General features: G+C 39.6%; 1 protein-coding gene across 1 annotated transcript in view; it reads left to right on the forward strand.

Annotated features, from left to right (window-relative positions):
* marveld2a (MARVEL domain containing 2a) overlaps positions 1-23,771 on the forward strand; it is a 36,906-nt gene that overhangs the window by 641 nt on the left and 12,494 nt on the right. Inside the window, exons 2-11 of the mRNA XM_033646055.2 lie at positions 2,935-3,026; positions 7,088-8,056; positions 9,396-9,616; positions 10,052-10,087; positions 10,203-10,369; positions 12,344-12,515; positions 15,317-15,367; positions 16,897-17,013; positions 22,393-22,586; positions 23,304-23,390. Of these exons, the coding sequence (XP_033501946.2) occupies positions 7,105-8,056; positions 9,396-9,616; positions 10,052-10,087; positions 10,203-10,369; positions 12,344-12,515; positions 15,317-15,367; positions 16,897-17,013; positions 22,393-22,586; positions 23,304-23,390 (1,997 nt within the window). The 5' untranslated portion in view covers positions 2,935-3,026; positions 7,088-7,104. The remainder of the gene's footprint in view (positions 1-2,934; positions 3,027-7,087; positions 8,057-9,395; positions 9,617-10,051; positions 10,088-10,202; positions 10,370-12,343; positions 12,516-15,316; positions 15,368-16,896; positions 17,014-22,392; positions 22,587-23,303; positions 23,391-23,771) is intronic.

Consider the following 23,771-nt stretch of genomic DNA (forward strand, 5'->3'; position numbering starts at 1 on the left):
CTACACCAACACTCCGCTTCATGTGAGCCGTTATCCCACAGGAACAAGTATCCGGATACTTTACTGCACTGAAAGTACTCATACCAGGCTGTGAAAGTACTCCATTACAAGTACAAATATGCTGCTTTGGTAAAAGCATAATCAGGGATCATTTCAGTTTACCTATCAGTATCACAACAACACATCTGTGTAGTGTAATGTTATTTTCACAAAATCAAAACCATGTGCAAAACTACTTCATTTATTATTTCATGTTCAATATAACTGAGTATCAGGTGCAGTCTGCAGTGTCCACCATATTAGTTCATTTCAGTAACTCATGCACGTATCTAACTTCTGTTGTTCCTCCATTAGGCACTGGTTTCTTTTTTCCTTAAACACTTTATATCTTGTATATTAGTGATATTTTCACTGATATTTAATGCTATGTTGTTTTAAAACTGGGCCCAAAGCAACCACTGGGAACCCACCCATTTCTTGCACAAGAATTTCCCTCTGGATAAATAAAGTTTTATTGAATTGAATTGAAATGTAGCGTTAAAAACTAAAATTATTAATTCATTCAACTTAGGGAGTGTTCATTACTTTTGATGGGGGAGGAGGTGCACAAAGGGGGAGGCATGTAAAATAATTTTTTAAGCACTGGGGAAGGAATTGTGTTTTTTTTCTACTTTGGCTTAAGGGAGGGGGCATACAAATTTAAATGGATGTAATTTGTATTTATTTTACTGCTGATTAATTTAAAACAAAACATGGGTTTGGAGGGCATGTTTTCTTTAAACAGAAAATATCTTTAGATTTTCATATTCACGATGGTCCTTGGACACATCATGTGTGAGAATGCTTCTGTTAGAAAAATATATATTGATTTGTCAATACATATTTATTCCGAATATCTGAAACGGTTTCAGCACTCACTGTCTGCAGTATCAATACAGCGTCACCAGCTGTGCTTTCTCGTTGTCTCTTGTTGTTAATGTTTACTGCAGTCATTCTGCTGTGCTCTGCTACGAACCAAGACAAGTAAAGTTGTTGTTGTCATGTCATAGTCTTGTTATATTTATCTTTTAATAGCAATTTTAAATGTGTGCCCAACATGTCAGTTTTTCCCTGTGGTGTCAGAATGTTATGTTGGTATTTTTCAACATATTGTATAAACGTTATAAATCCCAGTATCGTGACGACACTACCTGCAACTGTTTTTGCTTTTGTGCTTCTGTTTTCTCTGACAGTGATTATAAAATGAGGAATATACACTTGTGTCCACTTTATTAGGTACGCCACACCCAGCCAAAATGAATACAACAGTCCTGTAATAAATCCTCTGTCATGAAGGTGATAAAGTTCAGTTTGTGTTGAAACTCAGAGCTCTTGATTCAACTGTGTGAGGAGGGGAATCCATTTATTGAGCCAAGTATGTGCGACTCCTCTATGATAGGTGGAGATATGCCCCCTTTCAGCTTGTTAGTATTGGACCTTTTTCCTGTTGACCTATTATGTCACAGACCAAACAATGGACAAACAAGTTAGCTACGGTTAGCTAGCTGCTAACTGCTACCATGGTGGACAACTTTACAGCTCTGTACATTTGGTCCGTCCAGAAAGTCACGGCTCTGGATGTAGATTTCTCCATGTTGTTACCGGCTTCTTCTTCTCTTACACATTTAATGCTATTGGACTTCAGGGTCAAAGCCCGGGGCGGAAACTGTGGAGCATGCTCAGAGCGCCTCGGCCAGTTTGAGAACTTTGATTTATGATTTCAGTCCAACTAACATGTATTTTAAAAGTCCAATTTTGGTTCGGACGATAAATCCATTTTCACTAATGTTATGTTAACGTAGTGAGTGATATAATCAGGGCGGATAAAATAATTATAATGTCATGAAGGAGGATTTATTGTAGGATTGTTGCACTCGACTCCATCAGTCCAGTGTTTTGTTTGTCCGTTCTGGGCTACTGTAGAAACATGGCGGTGTAACATGGTGAATTCTATAGACAAGGACTTGCTCCCTGTGTAGATATAAACAGCTCATTCTGAGGTAACAAAAATACAAATATGCTTATTTTCAGGTGATTATTCATTAAAGAAAACAGACTGATTATATTTCTGACAATATATTCCTCAAAATCCTACACACTGGACCTTTAATTAAAGGTAGCTGTACCTAATAAACTGGTGGGTGAATGTTAGATGTCAGATTGGGCTCTGTCTTGTAATGGGTGTTCTTTTTAATATTTTTTGTTGTTGTACAGACGGAAAGATTACCCGATTAATTTAAAATAAAATTAATAGATCACTTTTTTTTAGCTTTATTTACCTTCTTTTATACAGAGTAGGTTTACTGAACATGCACGCTCTTTTACAGCAGCACTAGAGCGTCAACAATTAATTGTTTAGTTGTCATTAAATTCATGCCAACTAATTTGATAATCAAATAATTGCTTTGAGTATTTTTTTAAGGACAATAAAGTTAAAATTCTCTGATTCCAGCGTCTTAAATGTGAATATTTCTGGTTTCATTGCTCCTCTGTGAGAGTAAACTGAATATCTTTAGGTTGTGGACAAAACAAGATATTTGATAATGTTATTTTGAACTTCAGGGAAGCACTGATTTACATTTTTCATTATTTTCTGATATTTTATCGGCCAAACAACAAATTGATTAATTGAGAAAATAATGAACAGATTATTCGACGATGAAATAATTGTAAGTTGCAGCACCCACAAACGTCAGCAGCTATTTTGATATCTGATATTGTGAAATATTATTTGTGTCCAGCTTCTCACAGGTGAGGATTTGCTGCTTTTCTCAGTTTTATATCGCTGTAAATTTACTGTATTTAACTGTAGTTATTTATCTGACACACACACACACACACACACACTCCTCATGTTCACGTCTCACACCTTCATATCTTTGTGTGTCTCTACAGGAGATTTCCTCGCACTCTGCATGTTCATACCAGGTTTGCATTCTGACCTGCAGGCCAATGTAAGTCGTGTTGAGTGACTGCGTGTGAAAGAGGTATTCAAGCTCAGTTCATATTATTTTCTAACCTCTCCAGATCATTAAAGAAATGAAGGGGCTTTAAAGGGCTGACTGGTGGTCAACAATGTATTTTTGTGCTGTCTGCAACAAGTACGGGTAAGTTGAGCGTCACCGGATACAAAAGCAGTTATTACATCAGCAGCAGAGTTAGTTTCACTCGGGGTTTGGTTACAGCACAAAAATGCATTCTTGACTCAGCTTGCATGGAGGATGGTGGGATAACATCTTTCTCTCTGGTGACCTCAGGTACTGGGGGTTAGCGATATCTGCTGGGTATGTGGAGGAAACAGACTTTGCATGAAGGATAATCTTGAATGTTGAATTTGAATAAAGTGCTCCAGGGATGACGTTTTTCTGTAGGACAACACGGAAGTTAGCGTCGCCATGGTTCCCTCGTCAGAGAGCCTGTGGGGAAAGCAATTTGGATAATTGCAGAAAAATAAGCTCTGTGGCAAACAAACAGTTATGATACTTCTGTTCAGCAAAATAATCTTTACAAATGGACCACTTTTATGATTTTTGAAGCTTAAATAAAATCTCTAGAAGTAAAAAAAACCTAACGTTATACACTATAAACAAACGACACCACAGTTGCAGGACTTAACGTCCAGAGTTGTACCGATACCAGTATCGGAAATGCCTCCGATACTGCCTAAAATGCGGTATCGGGTATTGGCGAGTACAGCCTATGACCAATCCGATACCACATAATGCCTCACGTCATTACGCATACGAACGCTACAGGCGCTAGAGTTTTAGGAGTTGAGACATACAACAATTCATATCCCATCCATTTTTCTTTATGCGCTGGTATCGGATCAGTACTCGGTATCGGCAGATACCTAAGGTTCACGGATCGGAATCGTATCGGGAAGGAAAAAGTGGTATCTGTACATTTCTATTAACCGCCGCCACATCGAGGCTTTAAGTGTCGGCGTGATGACATTCTGTCATCTCATTCAGCCACTTGTTAGCAATCGCCTTTTTCAAGACACAAAAGCTTCAAAATGTACAGTGGGGTCAAGAGTTGCAGCGATATACTAGTCTCAAAATATATTGTGATGTAAAAGTCGTAGATTCTTTAATACCGTGAAACCGAGATCTCACAGAGAGGTGGTTATCGTACAGTGACAGTCCGTTGCATCCCTAGTGGGGTATTTAGGGGGCGATCACACAGAAATGAGACGCTAGAGACGTAGATGCTTCAAAGATGCTTGAAACGCTGGAAGCGCTTATTCAATGCGCGCTAGCTACTGGCGTCTGACGCTCACAAAGTTGAAAATATTTTAACTTTTCAGCGTCTACGCGCGTCTAAAAAGACGCTTGAACGCCGGTCAGACGCGCCGTACCATAGGAAAACAATGGTTTTACTGGCATCGTGTTTCTGGCGTTTCATCTCGGTGTGATCGCTCCCTTACTCATGTATTTTATGTCGTAGAGCAAAACATGAAAGTCTCCTCAGCTTGTGTGAATCACAGACCTTATTTTGGGAATCTAACCAAAAGCCCACTGACTCTGAGACGAGGGAACCATGAGTGGAAAAATGTTAACTCATTCACAGGTTGTAGGACTCATTCCTGGAGCACTGGACTGTTTTTTTTTTTCAATCTTTTGGCTTCTTTCTTTTCATACTTCCTCTGTCTTTGCTGACTTGGTTCTGTTAATGATTTGACTTGATGATATAATTAGAGCTTAAATGATTAAATGATTTAAAGAAATGTAATTGGCAACAATTTTGAGAATAGAATAATCACGTTTAAAGGGAAATTTCAGTGTTTTCTTTACCTGGGCCCTATTTTCACATGTTTTTGTGTCTGAGTGACTCACAGGAGCAAGTCTTGTATAGAGCTCTGCAGCCACAGCGGTGAAACAGGCTGCAATGTCATCCCTACAGGCAATTGTGCGCTGTCAGTTTACGTCCACTAAAAGTGTTTGTTTTTGCACTGACAGGCTCGGATTGTTATTTTAAGTGTCTGACAACATTATGGAAAGCATCTAGGGCTGTCAAGCAATTTAAAAAAAATCATCTAATTAAGTACATGCCCTGTGGTTACTAAGTCTAAGTTAATCGTCAACTTCTGCTGTGAAACTATTTAAAAATTTCAGTTTAAATGAATGTTGTCAGATGTGTCATAGTGAAGCTGCTGGATGTTGGACACAGTTGTCCCCCTGTCCTCGACCACTGAAACTGGTCTGCCGTCCATTTTATAAGGGACTTAATTAGTCAGTCACAGGTAGACTGACTCAGTCTGAACACCTGGTGCAGTGTGGCATGACGAGGCTGACTGCCCTCTGGGTTCGCTGCTAAATGCTTTGTGTTGAGGTGATATTTCAGGCTGAAGTTCTCGGATGGTACAAAAAGTCCTCACTGCAGAACCTGCAGAGAACGGTGCTCCTAATAATAGTTCCATCTGGGTGTTTTTAAATGTAAATGTTCCATTCACGGGGCCGAGCAGCGTCGTCTCATCTACCTCCATCATGTGACACATTAGCCCTTTTTAGACAGGAGTTGTGCAAATCTGCAGGAAAGCCCAATCAGTGTTTTTTCAGCATTGGCAGTATAAAAACAAAATCAGGGAGTGCAGCAAAATGCCGCCTACCTACTTTTGTTTATACAGAATGTGCCTTTTTCAGGGCAATGGGGGGCGTGAGCAAGTAACAAAACGTGTAGCTCAGCGTGTGACGTAAACAGTGACGTGGGAGGGAAGCGGCGGCTGGTCAGTCCTTCGGCGATTCTCTCATAAGTCGGCCCGTCCTTCACCGTCCCCGTCATCTGATGGTTAATGGCCTCTTCGTTTGCGAGGACAAGGAGGGCGCACAATTCCTTGTCTCCCCAGTTGCTCATCTTTACAGTGTCTGTCAGGTTTGTGTTTCCCTCTTGCTACTAGCTGCTCGCTAATTCCTGCTATCAGCTGTTTCCTGTTTATCCACCGCCAGTGGCTCGCACGTGCGGCGTCATCAACAGCCCCTCCCGTTGCAGAAGGCCGCCTCGATCTGTTTAAACTAAAAGGGTTCCTCCAATATGTCTACCCTACGAGGAGGAAAATTGGGCACCTCGGATCAACTCGCCAATCCGGCTCTGTGTGTCTAAACGCTCGCAGCTTGCCGGCAAAAATTTGCCGAAAATCTGGCAGTGTAAAAGGGGCTCAAGTCTCACTCTCGTTCTGCAGTCTCACAGATTTTTCCACATTGTCAACATCAGCTCAATATTCAGCCATAACATTGATCACCAAACTGCACTTTCTGTTCTCCAACACAACACAGGCGCTCCTCTCTCTGACTCTCACTTATAACGCCATTGTTTTTCCTGCAAGTAACCTCACGCAAGATTGAGGAAGACTGGGAGAGGAAAAATGTTTCATTTCTCTGAAGGGATCCTTTCTCTGATGTTTTCAGAAATGTATAATAACAATCGGAGCCTGTCAGGGGCAAAAACAAGCACTTTTAGTTGATGCAAGTTGACGGTGCACAATCGCCCGTACGGTTTACAGTTCAGAAATTGTTGTTCCCATGACTTAGACACAAAAGCGTGGGAAAGTAGAGCCCATACTGGGAGGAAAAACAAAGCTTACCCTTTAAATGAATCAGTTTTCAGACAAGTTGCTGCATCATTTGTGAGGATTTGCTGCTTTTCTTACATGGTAGTAAATTTAGGATCTTTGGGTTTTGGCCTGTTGGTTGGACGAAACAAGATATTTAAAGTTTACTCTCATCAGTTTTTCCTTTGGTCCATTAAACATGAGAAAACAGTCCAGACAAAAAGTCCTGTTTGGTCCAGAACCCAAAGACATTGAATTTACAAAGTTAACAAACAAAGAAAAGCAACAAATCCTCATATCTGAGGAGCTAAAACCTGCAGATGTTTTGGATTTCTGCTGAATAAATGACTTAATAAATTATCAAAACAGTTGATAAATAATCTTGAGCATCAAATTGTTTAATCTTTAAGCAAACAAAGCTTTACTGCTCTGCTGTGAACCTTTTGTTCTAAGTAACAAAACATCACTGACTGAAAACGTGTGTTTGTGCTCTGTCAGGGACCATCACCATCCTCATGTCCAATGGAGGAGGCTTTTACGGACGCACTGAGCGTGTCCGCCAGTCGCCCTACTATGACCAGGTACCACAAGACACCTTACCGCGATCAGACTCCTACGATCTGCAGCCGCTGAGGGAGCAGAGAGCGCCTCGCCTCGCCCAGAGCGCCGACCCCCTCCCTCCGCCACCGCTACCAGACCTGCCTCCTGTGGGCCCCGAGTTTGATCCCAGCGGCAGCGAGGACAACGAAGACCTGGACCACGACCCGGCCCTCGACATTAAACCGGTCCACCGCTTCATCCCAGACTCCGTGAAGAACTTCTTCAGAGGAAGTAACCGCAGCAGTAAGCCACCGTGGTCGATGCCGGCCTCCTCATGTAACAACAACAACAGCACCACTGAGGGGGTGCGCTGCTCTCCTCCACATTCCCCCTCTGTCCCGGGATCATACCGAGATCCGTATGGCGGCTCAGGCAGCAGCTACAACTCGCGCAAGGAGCTTCTGGAGCTACACGACGCCCATGAGTCCATGTCAGGGCGCACCCACCACACAGGTCTGACCTACAGCGAGCGAGTGGAGGAGTACCATCAGCGCTACGCCTACATGAAGTCCTGGGCGGGGCTGCTGAGGATTCTGGGATGTGTGGAGCTCCTGCTGGGAGCAGCCGTGTTCGCCTGCGTCTGTGCTTACATCCACAAAGACAACGAGTGGTTCAACATGTTTGGATACTCGTCTCCTGGAGGAGCGTATGGAGGATTATACGGTGGCGGTACAGGCGGGTACTACTACTCCGGCCCCAAGACGCCGTTTGTGTTGGTGGTGGCGGGGCTGGCCTGGATAGTGACTGTGATCGTGTTGGTGCTGGGGATGACCATGTACTACCGCACCATCCTGCTGGACTCCAACTGGTGGCCTCTGACTGAGTTTACTATCAACCTGGCGCTGGCAGTGCTGTACATGGCAGCAGGTAGGTAACCTGGCTTCTCTCACATTCACTCTTCTACTCCGGATGGATCCACGCAGATAGTTTGAGTTTTATTATGTCTCCGCGCCAGCGATAGCCGTGGCCGGAGGCATTGTGTTCTCAGATTGTCCATCTGTCCCATCCTTGTGAACATGATATTATTAAGTAAGCCATGGGGGATTTTTTCTTGTGAACACAATCTCTCATGAACACCTTGAGGGAATTACTTTAAATTTGACACAAACAGCTACTTGGACTGAAGAATAAATTGATTAGAATTTTGTGGTCAAAGGTCAAGGTCAGTGTGACCTTGCAAAATATGTTCTTGACTCAAGAAAATCATATGTTTATCATGACACGACTTAAATGCCTCTGCGCCGGTGATAGCCGTGGCCGGAGGCATTATGTTTTCAGGTTGTCCGTCCGTATGCACAAGAGAATTTCTTCAAATTTAGCACAAATGTCCACTTGGACTTAACGATGAACTGATTAGTGTTTGGTGGTCAAGAGTCAAAGGTCAAAGTTGCGGTCGCCCAGCATCCATCTCGTTCTCTTGAATGCAATATCTCAAGAATAGCATGAAGGAATTTCTTCTAATGTGGCACAAATGTCCACTTGGACGCAGCAATATACTAATTAGCTTTTGGTTGTCAAAGGTCAAAGTCACTGTGACCTTGTCTTTCTCGTACTCATGAATGTAATATCTCAAGAACACCTTGAGGGATTTTCTTAAAATTTGGCATAAATGTTTACGTGGACTCATCAATGAGCTGATTAGGTTTTGGTGGTCAAAGGTCAAGGTCGGTGTGACTTTGAATCTGTCTTTTTCTCATGAACAGTTTGTCTCAAGAGCACCTTAATGGAATCTCTTCATTAGAGTTTTGTGGTCAAAGGTTACTGTGATCTCACAAAACATGTATTTGGCTATAACTCAAGAATTCATTTGCTAATCATGACAAAACTTGACACAAATGTCTAACAGGATAAAATAATGAAGGTCAAAAGGTCAAAGGTCAGCTTGACTGTGACATCATCATGTTTTAACATCATATCTCAGGAACAGAAGGGGAGACATTTGGTCAGATACTGAATTGGTGACTCTAATCTTGACACTGTGCTGATTGTATAGATCTTCTGTGTGTGAAGCATCCATGTTTTCACTGACATGGATGGAGACTGTCAGAGACACTGGACTGGTGGGCGGAGTCATACAACCGCGGGACGATACAGTTATCTGAAAATCTTGAAAAATGTGTGGCAAGATAACACCAGAGGAAAGTGAGAAACTGTTTTTCCCACTGGAGCTGCCTCTGTTTCGACACGTTTGCTTTTTGTTTACCAGGCATTGTCTATGTGCGAGACACGACCCGCGGAGGGCTCTGCTCCTACCCGATGTTCAACAACGGCATCAACGGGGCGTTCTGCAGAACAGAGGCGGGCCAGACGGCTGCCATTATCTTCCTGTTTGTCACTATGGTGGTGTATCTGATCGGAGCCATCGTGTGTCTGAAGCTGTGGAGACATGAAGCTGCACGCAGATACCGAGAGAAGTACGGCGAGGAGGTGAGAGCTCACACTGCTTGATCTGTTAGTTCTGAAACTTAGAGGATTATTCCAACTCTGTCCATCAGGTTGATGGCTGAAAAACAGGCTGCAGACATGTCCACACACACACACACACACACACACTGCAATGCAACAGCAAACCATATAATTTGCACACAGCTGTGGAGGAGTGAGTGGGTGGAGTCTGAGTCCTACCTGTGCAGGCCAAGTGTCTCCCACTGTTCAGCCTTTATGCTAAGCTAAGCTAACTGTCTCCTGGCTGTAGCTTCATATTTCACCTACAGATATGACAGTGGTATCAGTGTTCTCGTCTAACTCTCTGCAAGAAAGCAAATAAGCTTTTCTCCCAAAATGTCAAAACTTTTCCTTCCATAGTAGATCCTCATTTTAAGTTTCATGTTAACTGGATTCTATTTTTCTATCTTTGCACAGATGCATCCACCCGACCAGCGTGCTGCACAGTCTTTGGTGAGCATCCTCTAACGCTGTTCTGTGTAAAACTCATAGTACAGATAGAAACACGCCCACATTTAAGTTGATGAAAGCTTTAACGTTGCCGCTCTTCTCTCATGTGTCTCTGCAGATGGCTCCAGTTTCAGCTCCTGCACCCAAAGCTCCAGAGCAGGTCCAGGGCTCCTCAGTGGTTCCCATCCAGGCTGCACCACCTAAAGCAGCTCCACCACACATACTGCAGGGAACCATACCGTCAGGACACATTCCCAAACCTGTTATTGTGCCTGACTACATCGCGTAAGTGCTGCTTAAAATGACCGCATACTGTTCAGTGACCTATGTGTGCTAGCAGAAGTAGTCAAGTCAAGTCAAGTTTATTTATAAAGCACATTTAAAAAACAACTCACGTTGACCAAAGTGCTGAACATATAAAAAATAAAAATGAAAAAAATACAGAAGAAACACAATAACACAAAAACCAGAACCAAAGCAGCAACATTCATAAATACAAAAATCAAGGCACAAATAAGCACAGAGTGGGAGATTAAAATATCATGTCAGGGGGATACAAATGCTTTTGAGAAGAGATATGTTTTGAGCCTAGATTTAAACGAGTCAATGGAAGGTGCAAATCTGATAGAAGGAGGGATGCTGTTCCAGAGTCTGGGGGCTGCGACCGCAAAGGCACGGTCACCCCTGTGTTTAAAATTGGAGCGTCGTACCGCTAGGTGCCCCAGGTCAGCCGACCTGAGGGATCTGGAGGTGGGGGCCAGACCATTCAGGGATTTATATACAAACAGAAGCAGTTTAAAATCAATTCTGAATTGAACAGGTAGCCAGTGGAGAGAGGCCAGGATGGGGGTGATGTGGTCTCTCTTACGGGTTCCTGTTAGAAGTCTGGCTGCAGCGTTTTGTACCATTTGTAAGCGGGAGAGAGATGATTGATTGATTCCGGTGTACAGTGAATTGCAGTAATCCAGGTGGGTGGAAATGAAGGCGTGGATGACTTTTTCTAGGTCCTTGAATGTGAGGAATGGCTTGAGTTTTGAAATGGTGCGGAGTTGGAAAAAATGGCTTTAACTACAGAATTGATCTGTTTATCAAACTTGAGTGGTGAATCAAAAATGAAGCCAAGGTTTTTGACGTGAGGTTTGATGAAAGTGGATAGGTTGCCAAGACTGTTGGATATCAAGTTGATGTTGTCAGAGGGGCCGAAGAGAATGATTTCTGATTTACTGTCATTGAGTTGAAGGAAGTTTGCTGCCATCCAGGATTTTATTTCATTAATGCAGTTGTGGATGTTGGTGAGTTTGGGCTGGTCGTTAGGTTTGAGGGGAAGATAAAGCTGGGTGTCATCAGCATAACAGTGGAAGGAGATGTCGTGTTTTTGAATGATTTGACCGAGGGGGAGCATGTATATGGAGAAGAGAATGGGACCTAGGATTGAACCTTGTGGGACACCGCAGGAGAGGGTAGCTGAGGGGGAGGAGAGTGAGCCAATGTTAATGGAGAAGCTTCTATTGTTGAGGTAGGATGTGAACCAGTTCAGAGCAGTGACCAGAGCCATGGTGGAGACGGTGTATTAGTATGTTGTGGTCTATTGTGTCAAATGCTGTGCTGAGGTCGAGGAGAATGAGGATAGCACAGTTACCGGAGTCGATGGAGAGGAGCAGGTCATTGTGGACTTTTAACAGAGCGGATTCTGTGCTGTGGTGAGGCTTGAAACCAGATTGAAATTTTTCCAGGATGTTGTTATGGTGTAGGTAGGGGAGCAACTGATTGAGGTAGACACAGTAGACACAGTCCACAGCAGGGCTCATTATAACGCCACAAGGTTTTCCTCTTTGCTGGAATCACACACATTTCTTTCAGTGTGTTCTGCCTCCATGGCGAGCTGCTGTTGGTCTGTTTGTTTGGGTTTAGCGCTGATCAGTGGTGGTAACAGCAGTGAGATGATCATCCCAAATTTCTGACACTGTCAGAATTTTATCCCAGGCTGTCTTTGATAGGAAGACCATCCTTGAGCGTCTCTGACTGTGCGATGCAGGACCACCGTTTTAGAGCCGCGACCAAAGATATCGCCACGTTTCTTTCACGTTGGTCATCTTTCAGCAGGGACAGCCCAAAGTCACACAGTGTGTACTGAGCTTGGACGAAACAAGACAGCCAAAGATGTTCACTGTGTGTCTAGCTTGCTCTAACAAGTGTGCACATGTAGTAGTTACCTCCTGTGATGTTCATGAAGTGTTATCCTCTCCCTCCGTCCTGCAGGAAGTACCCAACGATCCGGTCCGACGAGGAGCGGGACCAGTACCGAGCCGTGTTTAATGACCAGTACGCAGAGTACAAAGAGCTCCACTCGGAGGTGCAGGCCACCCTCAAGAAGTTTGATGAGATGGACGCCATGATGCGCACTCTGCCCCAGCACCCCACCAGCCAGATGGTGATTGGTTACACACAGCATCTTTACACTGTCTTCCTAAATAACCAATACTCATCCCATATATTTATTTTTGAATATTTAACATGTTGCAGACAGTTTCCAACAAACAGCACGACCAAAACATTTAGCGCTCGCAGTTTAGTCTATTTCTAACGCTGTTTTTTCCAGTACATAAAAGGGAAAATTAAAAAGTAAGAAGCGTATTGAGAAACTGATGCTGCATCCAGAGCTGCATACCCAACATGTGTACCATCGTTCAATATTCTTTTGTGTAAATAAACAGTAATATTTATTAGGCTTGGGCAGGATCACAGTGTCACTGTTTACTGGGATATTTAGAAATCCTGAAGGTACGATTTTAAATCATGTCAAAAATATAGACACTCCTCTTCCTATTAAACTGATATGGAGATGCTGTATTGAGGCGATGTATTGTAATGCACAGCATGCGCCACCAGAGGTCAGTCTGTACAGGCTGAACAGACAGGTGAGCTGAAAAAGATGGAAGTGGTGGGATAAAGTTACAGGACTAGTAAACAGATATAAAGCTTCTGTCCCTGTTTGAGACTATAACCACATAGTGGTATGAGTGACATGATTTTATTCAACACATCATCTCCGTTCAGTCCACTGAGGTGTCGTTATCCACAGCGGTAGTCTCACCACCAGAGATCTCCGCCTTCAGATAGTCTGGGGACACTCCTTTCTAAAGTGTGTTTAACACACCGGAGAAAACGGCCGGCAACAAAGCAACGCCTCTTGCATTTTTGAAAAGGACACGCCCTCCCGGAAATGTGCGCTCCCCCTTTTCTCGTCTGCAAGGAAACAAACACACAGAGAGCTTGAAAATGGATGCTGAGAGATTTAACTCCGTTTTATCAAACATATTCTCAGTCCACAAGATTGTGGAAATGAAGGAGTTACAGCGACTTTGTTTAAAACTTTTAACGCAGTCGGACTATGTTTACGAGCACAAGAGTTCAGCGAGCCGCTGAAGGACCGCCCTGCAGATTTACTATTGGTTCTGCAACGTAGGGAGTTTTTTTAAACTCTGAAATTGTATCCGCCCATCTAAACACAAAATCAGGGAGAAAGACATCAGTCTTTAGTTAAGCAAAGTGTCTAAAGACTGACTTGTGAGTCTACCACAGCGGCAATGTTTCAGCCACAGTGTCAGAGCACCTGTTTCCTGTCTGTTAATTATTAATTACGGTATTTAAAGGGAAATTTCGGTTTATTTCAACCTGTCTCCTATCGTCCTAAATTTGTTTCAAGTGACTAGTGACATAGGTTGAAATAAACCGAAATTTCCCTTTAAGCCCAGTGAGCCTTGTCTAAGCAGGCTAACTGCATGTTACAGACACAGCATTGTAGGCCAGAGAATTTGACACACAGCCACAATAATTCTATCACCAGTAGCTCAGCTTTTATTTTTTACTTATTTTTGTACACAAATACGTGTATATCATATATTATATCATATATTCCGTATACTGCAGTGAAATATCAGGGAGGTGTGAAGGTATGGAAGGAGATACCGTACACAGCCTAGTGTGTGTTTTCTTGGACGCACTGAGCTTTAATTACCACGTCACTTCCTGATAGCCTTCTTGCAGGTTGGAGACGTGTCACCACGGCAGTTGGTGCCAACCTCAGCTCCACAGACACCTGGGATACCTGATAGCGAGGGGTGTAAATCACCAGTTTCATCACAATACGATATTTGCTGATATTACAAAATATGCCACGATATGATTTTGATTCGATACGATTCATGGGGTCTGCGATCGATATGAGATGATATTATCTGCTCATTTAACACAGTCTGTTACAGAAGAAGCTGCCGTCACTTTATTTGTTACTTTTGGCCGTAAAAGATAAAAACAACACATAAATAATAAGTGCAGTAAATTTTACTTTAAACTGACTCTATAACACATAAACAGCACAAAAATCCAGGATGGTGGCGACCAAAATGCCGAACTCAAGGCTTCAAAACAGGAGTCAACAAACCAGTGGCTGACGTCACGGTGGCTACGTCCATCATGTCATACAGTCCAGACATAGGGTCCAGATTTCTGCTCATATTCAGCATCATACTTACGTTCGGCCATGTCATCGAGCTAGACTGCTGTGTGTTAGTCACTCTCTCTGCAGCAGGAAATGGTGCTTCAAAATAAAAGCTCTGTGCTGGAAAGTCACTGTACTTCAGTATAAAGTGTGTTTTTTACAAACTTGACACGTTCATGAGTCACTTGCAGTCCATTCAGCTCCATTTGCGCGCCACCAGTTGGGAACCACTGGTCTATGGGTTTCAGATATATTAGAAAATCTCACATCCTGTTTCCTGGGCATGTTACTATGGAATTTTGGAAGCAGCCAAGGTTTTCAGGACGGAGCTACACCCTCACCAACCACACGGATACTTGCAGTGCAGCACCATCACACTGTCGCAGCACACTGGCCTGTTATCGTCCCTTCAGTCTGACTGTGCTTCTCTTCATTTTCATGTTATGAGAGCGCTGTGGAAACATGTTGGTCAGTGACTGATTGTGTGTCTGGAATATTGCACCCAGTGTTTCTGTTGCTAAAATGTGGCTCATTTCCCCGTCTCATAACTTCCTCTGTTTGCACTTCCTGTTCCTGCTGTACTTCCCCTCCACCCTCAAATTCCTTCCCTGTTCCATCCAGATTTTTCAGGATCATTGCACCTGATTTTAATACTTGTCAAAGGTTTGTCCTGCCTTTCACTCTGTAACACATCAGCAGAAGTTTAACACAGACTCTCTCTCTTCTTACAGGAGGTTGATCGCATCAACAGGATCCTTCAGGAGTACCAGAGGAAGAAAAATGTGAGCCTATTGTCCTGTTGATGTTTTGTTTACACTCTATAGCAGAGGCTCTTTCTGACGACGTTTAGTTTTTAATTTCCCTTCTTTGTCTGTGGCTCTCAGCTCTAAGCCTGTAGGCTCCTACTATAGTTTCATTCTCAAAAGAAGGCCCAGGAGTTTCCTACAACAGCTGGTTGCTGTAGTTTTTAGGAAAAGGAGGAACTAGTGACTTTGTTGGGGACTATTTTCAGCGGCGGATTAATCCACATTTGGTGCTCTCGTGAATGTTTGTGTTAGCAGGATGGTGTGTGTGGGATTGACTCAAAATGGCCTCCAGTGACACAGTGTGGCTCACTAATGCGTCCTCATGCTCCTGCGCCGGCGACAGCTGTGGCCAGAGGCATTATGTTTTCGGGTTATCCGTCCTTCCCATTCTTGTTCTTCCCGTTCCCAAAATATCTCAACAATGCTTTGAGAGATTTTTTTCAAATTTGGCACAAATGTCCACGTGGACTGGACAAAGAACTGATTGGATTGTGTTGGTCAAAGGTCAAGGCTGAAGTGACCTCAGCTGTCAAATTCTTGTGCACTTAGTTCTGTAACAATATCTTGAGAGAATTTCTTTAAATTTGGCACAAACGTCCACCTGGACTGAAGAATTAACTGACAAGAATTTTGTAGTTGAAGGTCAAAGGTCAAGGTCAGTGTGACCTCAGAAAATATGTTTTTGACTCAGGAATTCACACGCTAGTGCCTCCGAGCCGGCACTGTCCATCCATCCGTATGTCCGTTCACTAAAGGGAAGTTCTTCAAATTCGGCACAAATGTCCACTTGGACTCAACGATGAACTGATTAGTTTTTGGTTGTAATGGGTCAACGGTCAAGGCCTGTGTGGCCTGTGCGATCTGTCTCATTCTTGTGAACGTGACACCTCAAGAATACTTTGAGGTGATTTCTTCAAATTTGGCACAAACTTTCACTTGTACTTAATGATGAACTGATTAGATTTCGGTAGTCAAAGATCAAGGTCAAAATGGCCTTGTATCTCATCTCATTCTTGTGGACATAATCTCTCAAGAACACCTTGAGGGGATTTCTTTAAATTTGACACAAACGTCCACTTGAACTGCAAAATGAACTGATTAGAATTTTGTGGTCAAAGATCAGTGTGACCTCACAAAACATGTTTTTGGCCATAACTCAGATTTCATTCACTAATTCTGACAAAACTTGACACAAATGTCTAACAGGATAAAATAATGAAGGTCAAAAGGTCAAAGGTCAGCTTGACTGTGACATCATCATGTTTTAACGTCATATCTCAGGAACAGAAGGGGAGACATTTGGTCAGATACTGAATTGGTGACTCTAATCTTGAAACTGTGCTGATTGTATAGATCTTCTGTGCTGGATACTTTAAGTAAAATAGTTTTCGTATAAGTAACTGATCCTGAACAGCTCAAATAAAACAGTAAATAATAATAATTTACTGGTTTTGTCCGAAAATATAACATTAATGAAATTCCTCTCTGTGTTTCTGCTTCACCAGGACCCGACTTTCCTGGAGAAGAAGGAGCGCTGTGAGTACCTGAAAAACAAACTGTCGCACATCAAACAGAAGATCCAAGAATACAATAAAGTGATGGAGTGGAACGACGGGTTCGGCTAAACCTAAAACACTAACACAGGACTAAAGCTGCCGGCTGAGCAGTGCTGCTGGTGAACGTGACATTTAACTGGGGAGTCTTTTAAATCTGTTCAGCAGCTGTTGTTGTTGTTTATCAGCTGTGTTGTGTATCTGTGTTGTTTAACGACAAGAACCAAAGTGGTAAAATGTTTTTCACTACAGGAATAATTCCACAGTTTGGGAAATAACACTAATTTGCTTTGTGGTGGAGAGTGAGATGATAAAACTGATACCGCTCTCATGTTTGGGAGATGACTATAAAACTACACCCAGGAGCCGGTTAGCTTAGCTTAGCACTAATACAAGAAGCGGGAGGGAAACAGCTAGCCTGACTCTGTCCAACGAAGACAAAGTCAGCCTACGAACACCACTACAGTTCAGTTATTTGCACATTATGTCTCATTCTTTCTTTGAAACAGAAATACTATGGCACATAACCTTTAATATAAAAGGGAATTTATGTTTTTATACTTTACACTTCCTGATGTTTCCAGTCCGTATGCTAAGCTAACAGTCTTCTGCATTTAGCTTCATTTTATATTATATAGAAGTGGTATCAATATTTATGGAAGCCTGTTTCTGCCACTGTGATAAAAAAAATAAATCCTGTGAGTAAATATGATGAGAAACTTCCTCGAAACAATGACTCAGTATCTCTAAATAACAAGGAACAATACAAAGTCAGAATTTAATTTAAAAAAAGAAGCTGTGTCATTATTTTCATACTAAGTCATTTTGCAATAAATATGTTATTGTCAAAGTTTCTCATTATTTTAAGATATTAACATCATTATTTTGAGAAACTTTCTCATTAATTTGAGAAAGTTCATTATTTTATAAATATTTGTCATTATTTTGAGTTACTAAGTCATTATTTTAAATTCTAAGTCATTATATTGTTAAAGTTTCCCATTATTTTAAATTGTAAGTCATTATTTTGAGAAACTTTCTCATTATTTTGACATACTAAGTCATTATTTTGAAACTTTCTCACTATTTTGAGACACTAAGTCATTATTTGTGATAGATTTCTCATTACTCTCAGAAACTTTCCCATTATTTCAAATTTTAAGTCATTATTTTGAGAAACTTTCTCGTTATTTTGACATGCTAAGTCATTATTTAGTGAAAGTTTCCCATTATTTTAAATTCTAAGTCATTATATTGTTAAAGTTTCCCATTATTTTAAATTCTAAGTCATTATTTTGTTAAAGTTTCCCATTATTTTAAATTCTAAGTCATTATTTTGAGAAACTTTCTCATTATTTTGACATACTAGGTCATTATTTTGAAACTTTCTCACTATTTTGAGACACCAAGTCATTATTTGTGATAGATTTCTCATTATTCTCAGAAACTTTCCCACTATTTTAAATTGTAAGTCATTATTTTGGGAAACATTCTCGTTAATTTGACATACTAAGTCATTATTTTGAAATTTTCTCACTAGTTTGAGACATTAAGTCATAATTTGTGATATATTTTCTCATCATTCTCATAAAGTTTCCCATTATTTTAAATTGTAAGTCATTATTTTGGGAAACATTCTCGTTATTTTGACATACTAAGTCATTATTTGAGATAAGTAAAGTTGTTCGGATACCAGTATCAGAAATGCTTCTTATACTCCCAAAAATGCTGGATCAGTTATCAGCAAGTGGGCCAGTCTGAGCACCGCTCTGATACCATTTAATTTATCACTGAACTTAAAGTAGTGCACACGCAGATAAAATGGCAGTTGCCTCGGAAATAAATTCTTTGCTGCTTTAAAACAGAAGCCTACACAGCAAGTTGCACTGTGCAGCCACCGGCAACTTCTGTTTTAGAGCGGAGAAACAAATTGGTTTTCAGTAATTAATTTAACGTTAACTGTTATCAAAATGTCCGAAATTTTCGCAGAATTTCAAACTGGAAACTTTCCATAGTAAAAAGGCAACGTGTTCAGTATACGAGGGTTTAGTTTCAGCGTTAACAGTACACAGCTGTTACTTTTTTTTACACAGTAGAATTTAATTGCTACTCGGTATTGGTTGTTAGACACGTACAGTATCGGAACAATACTTTGAGAAAGTTTCTTTTCTTTCTTTCTTTTTGTCATCACACTGGCACTTACAGGCCTCCGTACAACTTCCCATCTCACCCTCTGCCAAAAAGCAAATAAACGAACGACCCAAAAACATCAAACTATTCCTTTATAAATGGTCTTAATATGCAAAGAGCTGTATATATATATTCTGTATACACTGTGTGACACTGTGATCGTAGCTGACGCTCGCCACTTCATCTCATGACACGACACTGGTATCCGTTATGAATGTTTGCATGATGTAATCAGTGGGAGATGGATGAAGCTTAGAAACGTAAAAATGAAAGATGCTGCATTATTTCTGTCAAAGTTTACCTCCGCTGTTTGTGCGTCTGATCAGCCTTCTGCCAGACTTCCTGTTTGTCGGCCATCTGCGTAAATTTCACAAATGCAATCGACTGCTCGTGCGGATGAATCTTCATCTCGCTGGTTTAACGAACTGCTGTGACGATTGTTTGGATTGTTTTTAATTGCACACTCTGTCTTTTTAATATGTAACTGTCTCCATCTGGAATCATGCATGTCTTAATGTAGAGTTTAAATGTTGTAACACTGTTCTACCATTTCACACATTAAACTTTTTGTACTTTATTGTCACATAAGTGTCAAAATATCTCCATTTAATCTTCTTTATACCACCGTACACATCAAGGGTGTAGCTTTCTGTCAACACCAGGGGACACGTATGAAATTTAAGCACCAAACACTTCATTTCCTGCAGTCAGGTGAATTTTTCAGCACCGATTTATGTTGGAAATGTCTTATATTACATCAGAATCAAAGTACCTTTAATGGTTTTATTAGCAGGGACAAATGCATGTTCTTAACACTGACAGTGACGTGTCCCCCCGAAATCAACACCTATGGCTAATGCTGGACCTCGGGATTGAAAGTAGATGACATCATAAGGTCTGTCTCTCATGTTATCATGAATATATGTAAATATGTTGCTGTAAATGTCCGTATTTTTTCATAATCAGGGTAAACTGGTGCTTTCTGTTACCTGAATAAAGATATACTTCTGTCTATATTCTTTCATAATCAGGACAAATTAGTGTTTTCTGTTCCCTGAGCACAGTTTCACTTCTGCACTGATGGTCTGCGGCCTTCTTTTCCTTTATTTAGTTTATTCAGCAGACAGACAGTTTCTTTTACTGGAAAATGGAATAAAAATCACCAGGTTCTTTTTGTAAAATTCAGCAAAATAAGGTTAAAAAAAACTGGGCACAAAGTTACTCATGGCCGGAACATTATTTAGTCTGATTAGTGTTCTGGCCTCACTTTAGTCCTGAGTGCTTGTAATCAGAATTTTTCTGTTTTTTGCCGACATTTTTAGACCAAACCATGAATAGTTTAATCAAGAAAATAACTGTCTAATTAATTAGTAATGAAAAAAATTTCTATCTGCTCCCCTAAAGTCAAAAATTGTGTAATTAATTACTAATAACATTTAACTTCTGTGACATTTGTAGCTGTGTTTGACATTAAGATAACTGTGAAAGCCTTTTTACTTTTCACTTTATTTTTATCTCTTGAAGTATGGAGTGCAAAACTAACAAAATGTAGTACATTTAAAAATATATTTTTCTTTTTACATGAAATATATTGTTGAATTATTGGATTTTTTTTTATTTAATGTATTTGTTTCACATACATAAATACAAACCAAAAGGGAATAAAAAATGTAAAATATATATATATATACATATATGTATATATATTATTTATTTATTTATTTTATGAAAACCCAGAAGACAGAAATTGTAAAATACAAACAGAACTGTCTATAAATTTTACTACAAATACTATATAATGAGACAGGGCAGCTTTATTTGTATAGAATATTTCATACACAAGGGCAATTCAGAGAGCTTTATAGAGCAATAAAATATAAAACATAATAAAGGACACAGAAAAAAATAAACAGAATAAAAAGATATAAAGGGTAAAATTAATTACTAAATGGTTTACAATAAAAGAAATCATTAAAAATGGCAAAAGTGCAGACAGGAGGTGCAAAGATAAAAAGATTATTTAAAAAATAATGATGAATAAATAATAACAGTACTAACAATAAAATAAATTAAAGTTCAACACTTTCCCTGTAATCTACAATCAAGGAAAAAAAAGAAAAAGAAAAAAAGGCTATTTTAAAATTAAATTAAGTTAAATTGAATTAAGTTAAATTAAATTAAATCAAATTAAATTAAGTTAAATTAAATTAAATCAATTTAAGTCTAATTAAATTAAGTTAAATTAAATCAAATTAAGTTTAATTAAATTAAGTTAAATTGAATTAAGTTAAATTAAATTAAATTAAGTTAAATTGAATTAAATTAAATCAAATTAAATTAAGTTAAATTAAATCAAATTAAATCAAATTAAGTCTAATTAAATTAAGTTAAATTAAATCAAATTAAGTTTAATTAAATTAAGTTAAATTGAATTAAGTTAAATTAAATTAAATTAAGATAAATTGAATTAAATTAAATCAAATTAAATTAAGTTAAATTAAATCAAATTAAATTAAATCAAATTAAGTTAAATTAAATTAAGTTAAATTAAATCAAATTAAATTAAATCAATCAAGTTAAATTAAATTAAGTTAAATTAAATCAAAATAAATTAAGTTAAATTGAATTAAGTTAAATTAAGTTAAATTAAATTAAATTAAGTTAGATTAAATTAAATTAAGTTAAATTAAATAATAGAAATAGCTAGTATAAAGATGATTTAGATGATTAAAATAGGAAAGTAAAATCAGTGAAGTTTTTATTTATTGTTTGTTTTGTCACTGCCAATAAAATCAGTCTTTATTTTGAAGTTGGCAGTTTTGTCAACTGATGAACTCATAAATATTTTTCTCCATCACACCTCCTTGGTTCCATATAATAACTTAATGGCCAATAATGTAATTATTGTATATTTACCTATTTGTGACGCGTCATTTTGGGACTCCATACTAATGTAATGATAAGTATATCTGAGATTTAAAATCATTATAATAATGTATAGATTATCAATGAGATATTAAATGATTTAGTATTTAATGTTTATTTCTCTGCCTTGTGTTTCCACACTGATTCAATGAAGCTGCTTTAACCTGTATAAATGACCTCATTACACACTGTTGTGTTTTACTGACGCGTTTCCATAAAGACTCGACAGATGACTTCCGGTGTTGTTCGGGAACATGACACCTGTGCGGGGGGCGGGGCTAAGGTGACGGGGAGCGGCGCTCAGCTGGGTGTGGCCTCCTTTGTTTTTATCAGCTGCCGCAGTTTCAGTTGAGACATTTCAGGTGCAGCAGAGACACACACAGAGACACACACAGAGGGACACACAGAGACACACACAGAGGGACACAGAGAGACACAGAGACACACACAGAGGGACGGACAGAGACACACACAGAGGGACACAGAGAGACACAGAGACACACACAGAGGGACAGAGGGACGGACAGGTGAGTGTCCTCACTTCAGGTTGTTAAATCAGCTCCACAGGCTGCTTTGTATTTGTGGCTTTAAATCCTTGTTTACTTGTTTGTTACCTGTCGCGACAACAAACAGGTGTGTTGTTGGCTTTAAATCACTTATCTGCTCATCAGCATCTGTTACATTACATTGTGTTAAAGTGCGGAGTTACAGTGAGTTAAACCGCCACAGGTGTTTAATGTGCTGACTGTTGATTTAACTTTTGTTGTTTAAAAAACAAAATATGAGGCGAGGAGACGTTTCAGTTTGAGCTGATTGAGCCGCGCCAAACCTCAGAGTGAAAATGGACGTTTAAAGACACACAGCGTGTTTAATGGTGGTAGTTTGATTTTATAATAAAGCTGAAACGATAAATTTATTTATTTATCGACAAAAAACTGTTCGGCAACTGTTTTGATCATAGATTTATTGATTTAAGGGAGTTTTTAATAAGAAATGCTCTCAGTTCCTGCTTCTTTAATGTGAGAAATTGCTGCTTTTTTGTTCTTGTGTCATTGTAGACTTTATTTTATGTATCTTTTACTTATTTATTTTAAGTTTTGGAGTGCTGATTTTGCAAAACCCTGTGATCTCACTGGAACAAATGGCCATTTTTCACATTTATTTCATTATTATATCTCACAGAAAATCAGCATATTAATCTGTAATGAAAATGACAATCATCATAATCAATGATGTTTTTGCAGATTGTTTTTGCAGCACCCAGTGGACCCAGCAGTCATGTCCTCCAGGCCCAACGGGAGTCCACCTCCCTACGAGTCAGATACTGGATAGTGAGTGTCTTTCAGTGATAATTCATGTTGTTAATTTGTTTTATTAATTTTAGATATTGCTGAGCTCAAAGTTATAACAGACTGTACATTAACCCCCTTCATGTATACAGTTATTTATTTTATTTTTGTTTTGTTTTGTTTTAAGTGTTATAACACAAAAAATAGCACTGAATTTATCTAACTTTGAAAACCATCATGAATTTTTGCTATTTCAAAAAACTTATTTTTGCAAGTTTTCATACTTTTTTCCATAGAGGAAAATTTAAGTGTTTTAGGTTTTCAGTAATTTATCTAGAAAAAAATTGTCTCGGAATATCTGAGTTTGAGCAACTTGAATTTTCTGCCTGTAACCAACTAACAAGCAAGTTTGTGAAAATCACA

Source organism: Epinephelus lanceolatus, chromosome 19 (assembly GCF_041903045.1).
Source record: "Epinephelus lanceolatus isolate andai-2023 chromosome 19, ASM4190304v1, whole genome shotgun sequence".
NCBI classification, from domain to species: domain Eukaryota; kingdom Metazoa; phylum Chordata; class Actinopteri; order Perciformes; family Serranidae; genus Epinephelus; species Epinephelus lanceolatus.